The sequence below is a fragment of the Pangasianodon hypophthalmus genome, chromosome 10 (assembly GCF_027358585.1).
Source record: "Pangasianodon hypophthalmus isolate fPanHyp1 chromosome 10, fPanHyp1.pri, whole genome shotgun sequence".
Taxonomy (NCBI): domain Eukaryota; kingdom Metazoa; phylum Chordata; class Actinopteri; order Siluriformes; family Pangasiidae; genus Pangasianodon; species Pangasianodon hypophthalmus.
The window spans coordinates 21,028,659-21,041,038 of record NC_069719.1 but is presented as its reverse complement, the minus strand read 5'-3'; the positions used below and the strand labels follow the sequence as shown (position 1 = coordinate 21,041,038).

Below are 12,380 nucleotides of genomic sequence, written 5' to 3'. Positions count from 1 at the left end.
TGGGAGAAGGAGACGCGGAGAACAAGCGGGTAACACCTGTGTGGTTACACCTGTGTGTGGTTAAGATCAGGTAAAGATGTTTGTCCTTTGCAACACTTACGTAGGTCACTTTTTACACACTCTGGTAGAATAGCTCAGTGTGAGTATTACTAATGGATATTAAGTGTTTCACTAACTTTCGCAACACCATTTAGTAAATATTGAGGCCAAATTTCTTCACACAAACACCGGAATTACTGAAACGTTCTGCCAGAGAGCATCTTGACCCAGAACCACAGACTGCATATCCTGAACCCACTCTCAGGCGTCAAACCCTGTCCTAAAATAACTGCTTAGTAAACAGGAGGTGATAGTGCCCGTAAATCATCACAGAACGTCTGAGTCAGAACCAATTAAAACGTCTGTTTGTTTGACCAATATTATCATTATACAAACAACGTATTAAATGTGATTCATCTGGTGACTAGAAAGGCGGTGTGATGTTTATGCATTATTATAGCTCTGTACTAGGACAAGAGAGGCATTAGGACACATTTTTCTTTGATAATGTTATACCGCATCATTGTTTTTATCAATACTGAACAAAGCAAGGAAAAGGCGCTAAAACAAGGTTTTAAATCTCATCAAAGTCTGTGTTCATCCCTTCGTCACAAGTGAAGCCACATGCCTGCAATTAGGTTGGGTCCAGTGGGTTGAGATGACAGAGACTTCCTTCACTTCATGCCATCTCCTCTTCTTTCATATGATAATCAAGAGAAAGACAGAAGGCCTCAAGAATATGCACTGTGTATAATGGGACACATGAAACAAATTAGCTTCCCCCCCTCCCCCTTACACAACTACCTTATTTAGTTGTGTAGAGAGATGAGGTTCTTGTGTCAATTTTACTTGTAAATTCAATATTTGCATTGTTGGCCAGACTGTAGATGGAAAAACACAAAAATACATAGACAAACACACAGAGAAACCTAATCTTCATAATGATCAAAATATATACTTTCCACAAAAAAGACCTTCAGCCCTGAGGCAAGAGTCTTGGGCCCAATCTGGCAACGCTTTGGGAGCCGATAATGCACACAGGCACTGTCATCACTCCCTGCTTGGTATTCGTGAAAGAGGAGGCCAATGCACACAATCCCACTGCAGCCCCCTACATTGTTCCACAGACCCCATTGATCCAATCCTGACGCACCTGACTCCTATCTACTATTGGCTTTTTTCCCCTATACTACAGTGTAAGGATGGCCAGTGTAGGAAACTGACAAGAGGCCATGTCTCGCTGTCTGAGTCAGCCACCCCTCCTCCTGAAATTTCTCCACTCTTCCACCCCGAAATCTTTTGTTTTCCGGTGACCATCATTTCTTGGAAGGATGACGCAGAAAAACTATTTATACCTTGAAGTATAAACAATTGAAAATAAAAAAGATGGAGATGTAAACCTGCTACTTTTGTTTAGCCGACCTTTTGGAAATTACACTGTCTTGCCAAGAACATCTGGACCAATATTCATCTGTCACTTTTACCTGACACAATGTTGAAGCGTAATAATTGTCCTTACTTATTACATTCCAAATTTTGTTCTCGCACATACCTATATATGCATGTTCTCCAAAACCACTTAACATTCATTATTTTTGCTTGTACATGTTCACGTCGTCTCAGTCAATTTAGTCCAATCAGCTTTAAATATTAAACGTGAAGCTAGCAACATTTTCTTCCTCACATACTCCTGTTATTATGTTAATTGGGACTCCTGGCTTTCTTTCATTCATGTCATATTTTCCATTTGTTATTCCCAGAGGAGTCGTTAATATACAGGAGTGCAAAAGAGATACAAAGCCAATAACGTTGAAGCCAGGGAAGAAAAGAATGTTGTGAATCTGTATATGCTTGTTACTATCAGAACCCTTGGTTCTCTAACAACAGTGAACTGGCATTAGGTAGGAGAACTTCCCCTTCAACTAGTGAAGTAGGTCACATTCTATGTGCAAGTTATATATCCCCCAAATGATTTTAATAACACTATGACTGAAATTCATGTCAAACCCCACAAAAACTTCATGATAATTTCCAAGAGAATTTTAAGTATATAATATACTGTATGTATATATTGTTGTTGTTCTTCTTTCGGCTGCTCCCGTTAGGGGTCACCACGGCGGATCATTGGTCCTCCAGGGACCCTACTGCAGTACTGTAGTACTGTATATATTGTATTTATAGCAAATATGGTGCAGATTTATAGTATAATATTATACATACTATATCGAACAAATATACTGTATAATATTCTGATCACTACTACAACCTGACGTACTTAGCGTGATTATTAGAAAAAGCGGAATGGATACAGTATTTTAGACCAAAAAAACTGATGAAAAGTGCTAGCCTTGCAGTGTGTGGAGACGGCAGCAGACAGCTGGCAACACCACCGTCTGTCTGAAATCACATTAATTGAGGCCACCTCTGAGGCCAGAGTGACCAGACGTGCACACATTGGCGACTTGGTGCCCTAACTGATTGATCAGAAGGAGAGAGTGTATGGATCTAAAGCAGGACTAGACAGAACTAGACAGGGCCAGCTGAGCTGTCTGGACGCCAGGCAAAGTGCTGACTTGCTGAATGGAACATCGTTGTCAGCGTTGGAGCCCCACAGCAAGTAGGTATAGACAAGTTAAACAGTTCAAACCTTTACAAACTTTTAGGAGGAGCGCTGATTGGGACAAATATGACACTACTGTATATTGAAGAAGGAAATTACTAAGGAAACTACTGCATTTGCATTTACTTACAATATGTAATATTACAAAATATCAAAATAGCGAAATATAATGCTTAAATAATGATGTACCACTAGTTGAACATAACATGATGTCAACAGAGTGGTTTTTGCGCCATAAGATCCCTTTAGCCTTGACATCAATGCGTACACCAGAGTGACAGTGCAACATCACAATACCCCTAAATGGTTTTTGGTTTGTCCCTCTGGGAGGACCCTTAATAAAGGTTGTATGTAGAACCCTACAACAGAGTGTTTATGGGACCAGTCATATAAATGAGGACTAAAACACAACAGGGTGTACAGTTATAGGAAAATAATCAATGACTTGGTGATGTGATGCAGTAACCACCTGAAGTTGATTATCTTCCTATAACAGCAAGTCCCAAAGTGTTTTATTCCTCTCGTAGGAATTTTAATAGAACTTTACCTTTGACTGCTACAAAAATGCTAAATAAACATCCCATACAGAAAACCTTTTAAAATGTTTAATTTAAAGTTTTTAATCTGTTCATGTGAAGTATCCACCATCCATAGAGGTCCCTTTTATTCATCCAACCCCTTAATTAAACTGTTTAATTTGAGGCTGAGAGTTCATGGCAACTTGGCTAAGAAATTGGAAACAAAAAATGTTTAGAGATATTGAGCAGAGATTTAGATATGCAGCACTTAGATCCAGTATATTACTTGGAGAAGGTGTAGCAACTGCGATTATGCAGAGTGCCATTGCCTCAATGACATTCACTGAGATATATATATATATATATATATATATATATATATATATATGTGTGTGTGTGTGTGTGTATGTATATACACACACAGACACATGTATATACATATATATATAAAATTGGCATGTTTTCGCTGATTCGGAATCAGAATCAGAAACACTTTATGTGCTACAGGGATTGGTTTTGGTTTGGTGCCAGTGTGCAACATTAAACAGTACATCGAGACATACAGTGCAGCAAGAACAACAGACAAACAAAACAAACAGTGCAACAAACATACAATGCAAGACCGAGACCCGAAAAACTGTGGCAGCCGTGTCAGGCGCCAATGATTGTTCTGAATAACATAACGGTGCAGAAATATGATTTGAAGTGTGCCTCAAATACCCTCTAGTGGTAGCAATAATGTACTCCATCATCATTCTAGTGATTCCATGGAATAAAAAACTATACTGTCACTATACTGCTTATACATTTATGTGTCCAATTCAGTTAAGGTTCAGCAAATATAACAAGCCCTCAGACCAATGACTCGCCATTAGATGACGAAAGTAGAGACCTTAACCTCTTAATTAGGGGCAAACTTGTTGAAGTGGGAGGAGAAGACATACCTTCTTGGATTTGGGCTTCTCCTCATATGTGTCGGAAAGAGGCTTCTTCTTTGGCTGTAGTGTGGCTTTGGAGAAAAGCTCTTCAAACTCCTTCGTGTCAACGATATCTGGCTCTTCCAGACAACCCCACAGCGTGTTATTACTGGAAAAGAGATATACCAGCCGTATCACTGTACGAAAAGCATGTAGAGATATGTAATATTTCAGACGCCATTAGAGCAACAGTTTGTGACAGAGAAAGGGAGGATTACAAAGAGCAGATTAGGCACCACTAGAAATACCGAGGCAAGCTGTTCTCTCCTTCCTGTAAACAATGCTTTTCTTTTGCTTAAAACCTTCATCCAAAGTTTGTTTAAACTTCTTGAGAAGAGGAGAAATATTTTTGCTAAAAGTGAGTACAAAAAAGCAAAGCTCTGAGAGTTTCACAGAAAGAAAGAAAAACAAATTTGTCCCACGTGTGTCAAAGAAACTTAACGATTCAAGTGTTCTTCCATAAGCATTGCATTTGTCTGCAGAGAACCACTGTCTCCTCCAAAACGACTGCGTCATTAAGGATGAGAGGTATTTGATTTTGCCTGTTGCTCAGTAACATGGTTAATACAAACAGGCTGCCTGGTCAGGAGTAGGGGGGAGACTAACAGTGCCCTCACTGACTCTGCTACCTTCCTTTTACACTGTCGTCCTGAAAAAGAATTCAAAACCTCAGATAATACAGCAGCTCTTCTCCATCTGCTCACATAAACTGCTCTTGACTGAGGAAAAGCCAGAGGGGGCTTAGTAAGGCACAAATCTTATCTCATATAGGACAGTTTAATGGAACTGATTATTTAGGATGTATTGTTATCATTTGTCTAAAGAATGTGGGTTCATGCAAATGTCCAGAACTCCACAACAGATATTGCGCAAATTCATCCAATAGCTTAATCCTTCTACATAACTTTATACCTGCATTTATGTAACTAATAAAATGCAGGGAGTGCTATTATATAAAAAAAAGAAAAAATCAACAACGCTGTGGTGTGATGCCACCCTGAAGTTGATTATTTTCCAGTAAGAACACGTGTCTTATTCCTATTCTACCACAGCAGTTTGCCAACATTTGCAATATTTCATTTATTGAATGACACGTTGTACTTTTTATCCATCTATAGTTACATTTAATGTATTTAGAACATCCTTGAGCCAAGTTAGCTCCTGTTATAATTAAGGTTATAACAGCGACAAACAGTTGTTCTCTAACCAGGCTCTTTTTTTTTTATCTCTCTTTCTCTCTCGAAGTTAATATGAATGTGAAAAAATGTTAAGTCCTCTGTCTAGATGATTTGATGGCAGGGGACTGGAGGAAAATTTATTGAGTGTTACACACGAGACTCCTTCCATCAGTGTTAAATTAATGTCTCCTTACAGAAAGCCTCACCATATCAGTGAATATGTTTTTTTTTCTTTCTTAAATATTAACATTCTTTTTAAACCTGTTTGTTATTTGTCTTAGATTATGTAGATCATCTGACATGCAAGTTGCTGTGAAGGAGCAGCTACTATAGAAAGGATAATGTATTAGAACAAACACATTACTATAAACCCATGAAATCTACTGCTGGCATTACTGTCAGAGCCATGCTGTTATCCAAAACATAATCAACACCTTCTGACTAATCAGATTTGATCATTCAGATCTGTGGTATAAAGTGATGTAAACATGTCCATCTTTAAAGCATTATAAAAAGTAATCTGAAGATTTTGAGCAATAATCTGAGCAATAATCTAAGCCTAGTTTACTGTACATAATGAGCTGCCTTGACATTAAGGAGAGCTTTGGCAGGGTGTCTTTGTGATTCAGTAAAGGATTTTACAAGCGAGAAATGAGGTTTTAAAGAATATAAAAGGGTCAAATAGTTGGTCACGGATAGAATACCGCAGCAATCAACCGTGCTGCCAGTGATTCAATTAAGGACAAGTGAGACTAATCTGAAGCATTTGGGCAAACTTGTTTCCAACAGTATTGTTGAACACAAATGGATGTGATGGGAATTCGATTCGCCTACCGTTTATCCCATTGGTTTAAAAAGCTCTTATGCATCTTAGTTCTTTCTCCAAAATGTGAAAGTATTTCACTGGAGATGAGCCAATGTTTACATGTTTTAGAATTTTCCTTTTGAAGGATACTCTGTGAGGAGTCCTTGCTATTCCATATATTAGTAATACTGCATAGGACTAGCAACTCAAAGCAAAAGTGTAAGTAAGCAAGAGACTTATGGGGTGTCATGAAGTGTGCTCAATATACACATAACCTTGAGGCTATTTTTTAATTGAAAAAAATTTACTTTAGCACTGATGGCTAACATGAAAATCTAATTTAGCCCTGATGCTTCTGGAGTGATGAAGGACTATAAGGCAGTGTAGATCCTGTCCTAATCCCGCTTACTGTAACAGACATCCATAAAACTCCTGTGCTGGCACTCCAAACCCTCCAGCTGTATAAACTACAGGCACTTTAAAACAAGTACTGCATTTTCCCTCATAATCGTGAGGTACATACACATTATGGTGTCTGTGTGTGTTTTCAAGCCTTGAGGCAGTTGAGAGTCCTTACTTGTCGTCTTGAATCTGAATCCGAGTCCAGTAGAGTGGCTTCATGGGACATGTTGGTTCTACTGCTGGTTTGCGTGGAGGTTTTTCCACTGCCAACCCAAAGGTGGGCAGAGGAGGTGGGGGGCCAAACCCAGGAATGGGTGGAGGTGGGGGCGGAACTCCAGGCATACCAGGTGGAGGAGGAGGGGGAGGAGGCCCAACTCCAGGGAGGGGTGGAGGTGGAGGTGGTGCAGCTCCGGCTCCAGGTAAAGGAGGTGGAGGGGGTGGTGGCACTGATCCAGGTAGCGGTGGTGGTGGTGGTGGACCTGAAGCTGGTGAGACACGCGGTTGGCCAGGCAGAGGGGGAGGTGGTGGAGGTGGAGCTCCAGGTACCATGCCTAGATTCTGGGTGATGGAATCAAGGTCGAGTTTTCGGGGCAGACTTTGAACAGGCTTGGCACTCTCACTTTCTGGCGTCTTAATAAAAGTTTCCCGGTCAGTCTGGATGCAAACATTGCGATAGGTTTTGAGGACCGCGTCGTCTTCAGTGGACACACAGGCATCGCGCACTTTTGTCTTGCCCTGTGAATAGCCTCGCTCCTGCTGAATTTCAGCAATGGTTTCTTGCAGTCGGGAAACAGCCACTGCATGCTCTCCACGCAGGTGGAAGATCTTGAGCTCGAAATCAGCCTGTATATGTAGATATTTGACAGATAGTTGTGTTATTGGTCATGTGATAATATGATGCCATTCATTCATGCCATAAAACAATTTAGCATTGAGAAGATAATGTATAGATAGCCAATACATTAAATATGACTTGAACACCAAGTAATCAGTTCACCAGGTCATTTGCAAGTCTACTAGCAGTAAATCAAGTCAAATGAACTTGTGGAATATAGACACTTCTCCACTCATTTGAGGAGCTTGAGTGCTAAGACATTCCACTGAAGCCAGTTTTACAGTGTACGATTAGACAAAATTCACATCCTAAAAGAATTCTTTGGTTGTGAGACTAGCAGGGTTAGAAAGCATAAGGTGATGCATTCACTGGTGGAGATTTAGGGCCATTGCAACAAAAACAACAAGTCGAAGACAAAGTATCAGAATTTTTATATTAAAATTTGAGAAAATGACCACTGCTATGATGCTCGACTAAAATACACGAGTTGGAGGACAGCCTACAAATATAATGGCAATGCTGAAATAAACAAAACATGCTAACAGACAGAATAAAAAATTTCCTCATTACCTCAAGCTTACATTAAAGAATGTTTCTGTTTATGAAACCCTGTTTTTTTCCCATGAGCCCTGGTTATGAGGATTTAGGAAGTAAGAATGTAGCAATTTCATGAGTTGTTAGAGGATCTTCATCATATAATCTGACACGGAGAACACACAGTTCAGTTCGTACAGTCTGTTATAGAATATGGCCAAGGTTTTATTGGGATTTTCTCGCACAGTGTGCCAAGTAATGATCTTAAAAGGCTGCTGAAATCGTACAGTGTAAAACTGACTTTAAAGGAATCTTCAACACTTCCAGACTATATCACAAATCAAGTTGTTTCAACTTCCTACTATTCTAGGCTCCATGGTAAAATGATCCTGTTTCAACGATGAAAGCAAATACAAAATATTTTGGTCTGCTGAAATGCAAAAACAACAAATGTTTCATATGACTTCCACATGTTTCTTATTATAATGTGATCCACAAAGAACTCAATGAGGCATGTTCCTGTCTTTCAGCGCTCTGCTTGTCAGCGCTAAACATCTCCATTTTGTTTTTCCTTCAATCGAATGTGCCTGCGACAAACAGCACACTATGACACAACGGCTGGGGCTGCATAAGGTAACATTAATCATTCTAAAAGACATGTAAAAGACTGGGACTTATTCAGCAAGATAAATGCTATATGACATATAGTTTAATATCTCTCTAATGGCTCAGGGCCAACATATTTAAGACTCTTTTTACAGAGGCTCATTACTCAATTAACAATTTATATTTTATAACAAGTAATGCATGGATAGTGTTACACACAAAAAATAGTGATTACTTATATAGAGTAAAACTAACATTTACTCCAACAAAGAATATATTTAATATTTTGTACGGGTCGCTTTAAGTCAACACTGGTGACTGAGCGGAAAACTGTTTCATTGAACAAAACACACTGACAGTGTAAATATGTTCACCAAAGACTAGACTCAATCGGTCTTAATTTGTTTGGAAACCAGGCCTGAGAGCTAAGCTCTAATGTGTCTATGTCTGTCATTACATCAGTAAATCACTTACAGAACATAAAAAGGGGACATAAAAACTGTATGTGAAATATTCTGTCCCCTGAGATGTCTGTGAAACTGCATTTGAGATGCCTGTTTACTATCAGCAGCCGCAGGTTAGTTACATAAACAACGAATTAGACCTTTTCTGCAGCTGATACACCAGTATGGGAGATTCAAACCGATATTTTAGCATAATTTAAGAAATAAATAATGCAAGGAAAACACAAGGAAAAGTTTCCATATAGAACAGGGATGGCTTTGAGTGTAATTTTAATGGTTGAGATGTCAGGACACATCCAGCTTGTAAACTTTGATTATTTCATATGAGGAGTTAGCTGGAGGTAGGCCTCCATCTGGAAACAATCAGTTCTTTATGGCTTCTTTATTCATTTCTGCCTCATATACAGGTATGTTTATAGTCAATAGGCACTGCATTGAGCCCGTGGTAATGCATTGCCTCCACTCATTTCTCTCGTCTTATCTCAAGCTTATCTCTCATCTCTAACTGAGATTTTAATAAGTTTAAATTTTCATCAGGTGATCACAATGTGTAACTTTCTTTAAAGTCATGGCTCTCTCTCTCTCTCTCTACCTCTCTCTCTCTCCCTCTCTCTTTTAACTCTTTCACATATTTTTCTTTTTTTTTTGTGTTACAGTGGTGGTTATTACATTTATTACGAAGTACTAGGTATCAGCCTATTTGACTAGTCACTTGAATTGAATGGTTTTATCCAAACTTCAGAAACTAGCAGGCCTAAAAAATAATAAACAAAATGGCTCCAAAAAATAGCCAAAATATTACATGACAGATTTATGAGCCTAATACTTGAATAGTTGCATTATGTTAGTAAAATCTGTAGTCAGGTGGTCTGTAAGATTTATGTTACAGTTAAAAGGGTCCCTAGTTGTAAAAAAAAGCAATAATACTATATTTTAATTATAATAATAATATTATGCCTAGCTCTCATTATAGTCTATAAGTTTCGGGCCTTTATATTTATTAACTGGAGTATACTTTTACCCAAAGCTACTGCTGCAGCAATGGTTGTGCCATAGAGCTGTTGGAGCAAGACTAAGTTTTCACCAGCTGACCAAAAACAAGTACAGGATAGTTACAGGAAAAGCACAGAAAGCCACAAATACCTTAGGCTGGAGTAAATGTTAGTGCTAAGGAGGAATATAGCACGATAAATGAGCTGCACATTAACCTGCATTTGCTAGCCATAAATAAGTTTTCACCTATAATTAATACTGAGTGATTATGTTCTACCTCACACACATAGTGGTTTTATAAATCGGGACTGAGCATAGAGCAAATTGTCATATATGCTGTTTGACTTCACTGTGTATGCTGACATCTAGTGCCTCCTAAGCATACTACAATTTCTAAATGGAAATGGGATAAGAAAAAGGGTCACTTACCTGCAGTTTTTCCACTTCCTCTTTACATTCTCTCTTCAGTTGCAGAAGAGCAGCCTGGTGCTCTGGAAAAACAATTAAAGTTGCCAAGTTTTGAGTAGAAGTACTTAGAAACTTGTTTAACCTACAAAAATCCTGTCCTTAATCTCCTTAAGTAACACCAGAGAAACTAATGAGAGAGAGAGAGAGAGAGAGAGAGAGAGAGAGAGAGAGAGATTTTCTGACTCTCCACCAAAGAGGTGCCCTTGTGTAAAGCTTTGCTAAATCAGAAATAGCTTTCAGGATGTACATTTATGTTTCTGTGTTATTCATGTGTGTTTTTTCCAGTTAATAATACATGTCTTCTACTTCCTAAAAACACTGAAATATTTAACATACTTTCACCAACAGGAAGGATAAGCATTAGAATTATGCATTATTATCTAACCTTTTACCATATTTATGTAAATGCACCCTACTATCTGAAGCACAACATAACTGACAAAAATCACCCTCTCCAGATTTCCAGAACTACAGACTTCAAGCAAATCCGTCGGTAAATAAATCCGGGAAGTAAATAAGTTTTCATTACTTCAGTGTTCTGAGAGATTCAGACCTCAAGACATCTTTGAGATGATGTGGAATGGGCTGTTCCTAGCATGACTGTGCCTCTACAGTTGAGTGACAAGTGGAAAAAATGAGTGTGTTTTAGTAAGGTGTTGGGCCTCCAAAAGCTCCCAAAACACCTTCAATGCACCATGGCAACAATTCTACAAGGCTCTGAACCTGCACTGGATCGATGAACACCATCCTTCCCAAACATATTCCCTCAGTTGCTGTTTTGATGATGGTGGAGAAGAATTCCTTTAACATTTCAGCTCAAAATCTCTCATGGGTGTTCCAGTGGGTTGAGATCTGGTGACTGTGAAGGCCATAGCATATGATTTACATCATGTATATACTCATTACACCATTCAGTGAGCCCTTGTATGCTGTGGATGAGGACACCTTTGAAGAATCCACTCCCATCAGAATAGCAAAATATTATTAAAAGATAGGATAGATGTGATTTGTAGTGAACCTTCCCAGTAAGAGGACAAAGTGGACCCAAACTATGAGAGCAAAATGTCTCCAATGTCCTCAGAGCCACCAGTTTTTCCTTTAATTTGCGACTCCTCTGTAAATTGCATAGGATAGACGATTGTACCTTTTGCTCATTTCTGAACTGTTTCTCAACCTTTGGGGGCTTATTGTTTTGCCTCTTGCAGTACGGTTCAACTTTCTTTGACTAATGGATAACTGACTTTGCTGTCACAGACACTAGACATGTTTCGTTCACTAATGATTTATCTATTTGAACTAAGGGGTAATTGGTATCAGTCACTGCCATGCACCTGACAGGCTTTTTATCATTTATTTTTTACATTATATGTTTACTTCTCAGTGTTTTTTTTTAATCATCTGTGAATTGAGTGAATTGTGTAACTGCAATTGTGTGCCAAACCTGATCCTTACCACTCAGTCAATGAATCCTTTCAGAAATAGCCTAGATTTCCGCCTCTCATGTTCAGCGAGTCAGGGTGTGAATCAGCAAATCTTTGTAGCAAAATTTGTACTTTTTAATTGAGCAAATTTGAACGTGTTTGTACCAAACATCCATGATCCATGCCACTTGAGTCAGTGAATCCTTTTGGTCATGGCTGAGATTTGTTCCTGGTTTATTCAGCGAATAAATTAGTAAACTAGTAGTCTATACTGCTAGTAGTAATCTGTGTTGAGTTGCAGAAAATAATTATTCTAACCATGAACATACAAGCATATTATAAGGAACAATTAGAGCAATAATTATTAGCTATTTTACACTAAACTGTAGTGTCTCCTTAAGACAGCGGCATGATCAAGTTGCACATTTGGGCAAACCATGCAATTGAACTAACCGGTGAGCAAATCTGCATGAATCATTTAATTGAACTGATTCAAATGACTCAAGTCACTGAAAAGATT

At 38.7% G+C, this 12,380-nt stretch overlaps 1 protein-coding gene across 3 annotated transcripts in view; it reads right to left on the bottom strand.

Annotated features, from left to right (window-relative positions):
* The window catches only part of LOC113529967 (formin-1), a 76,571-nt gene that overhangs the window by 39,660 nt on the left and 24,531 nt on the right, over nt 1-12,380 (bottom strand). For all 3 annotated transcript variants that reach the window (XM_053237642.1, XM_034308304.2, XM_053237641.1), the window contains 3 exons: nt 10,401-10,462; nt 6,715-7,382; nt 4,122-4,263 (listed from right to left, as the gene is read on the bottom strand). In XM_053237642.1, the coding sequence (XP_053093617.1) occupies nt 4,122-4,263; nt 6,715-7,382; nt 10,401-10,462 (872 nt within the window). The remainder of the gene's footprint in view (nt 1-4,121; nt 4,264-6,714; nt 7,383-10,400; nt 10,463-12,380) is intronic.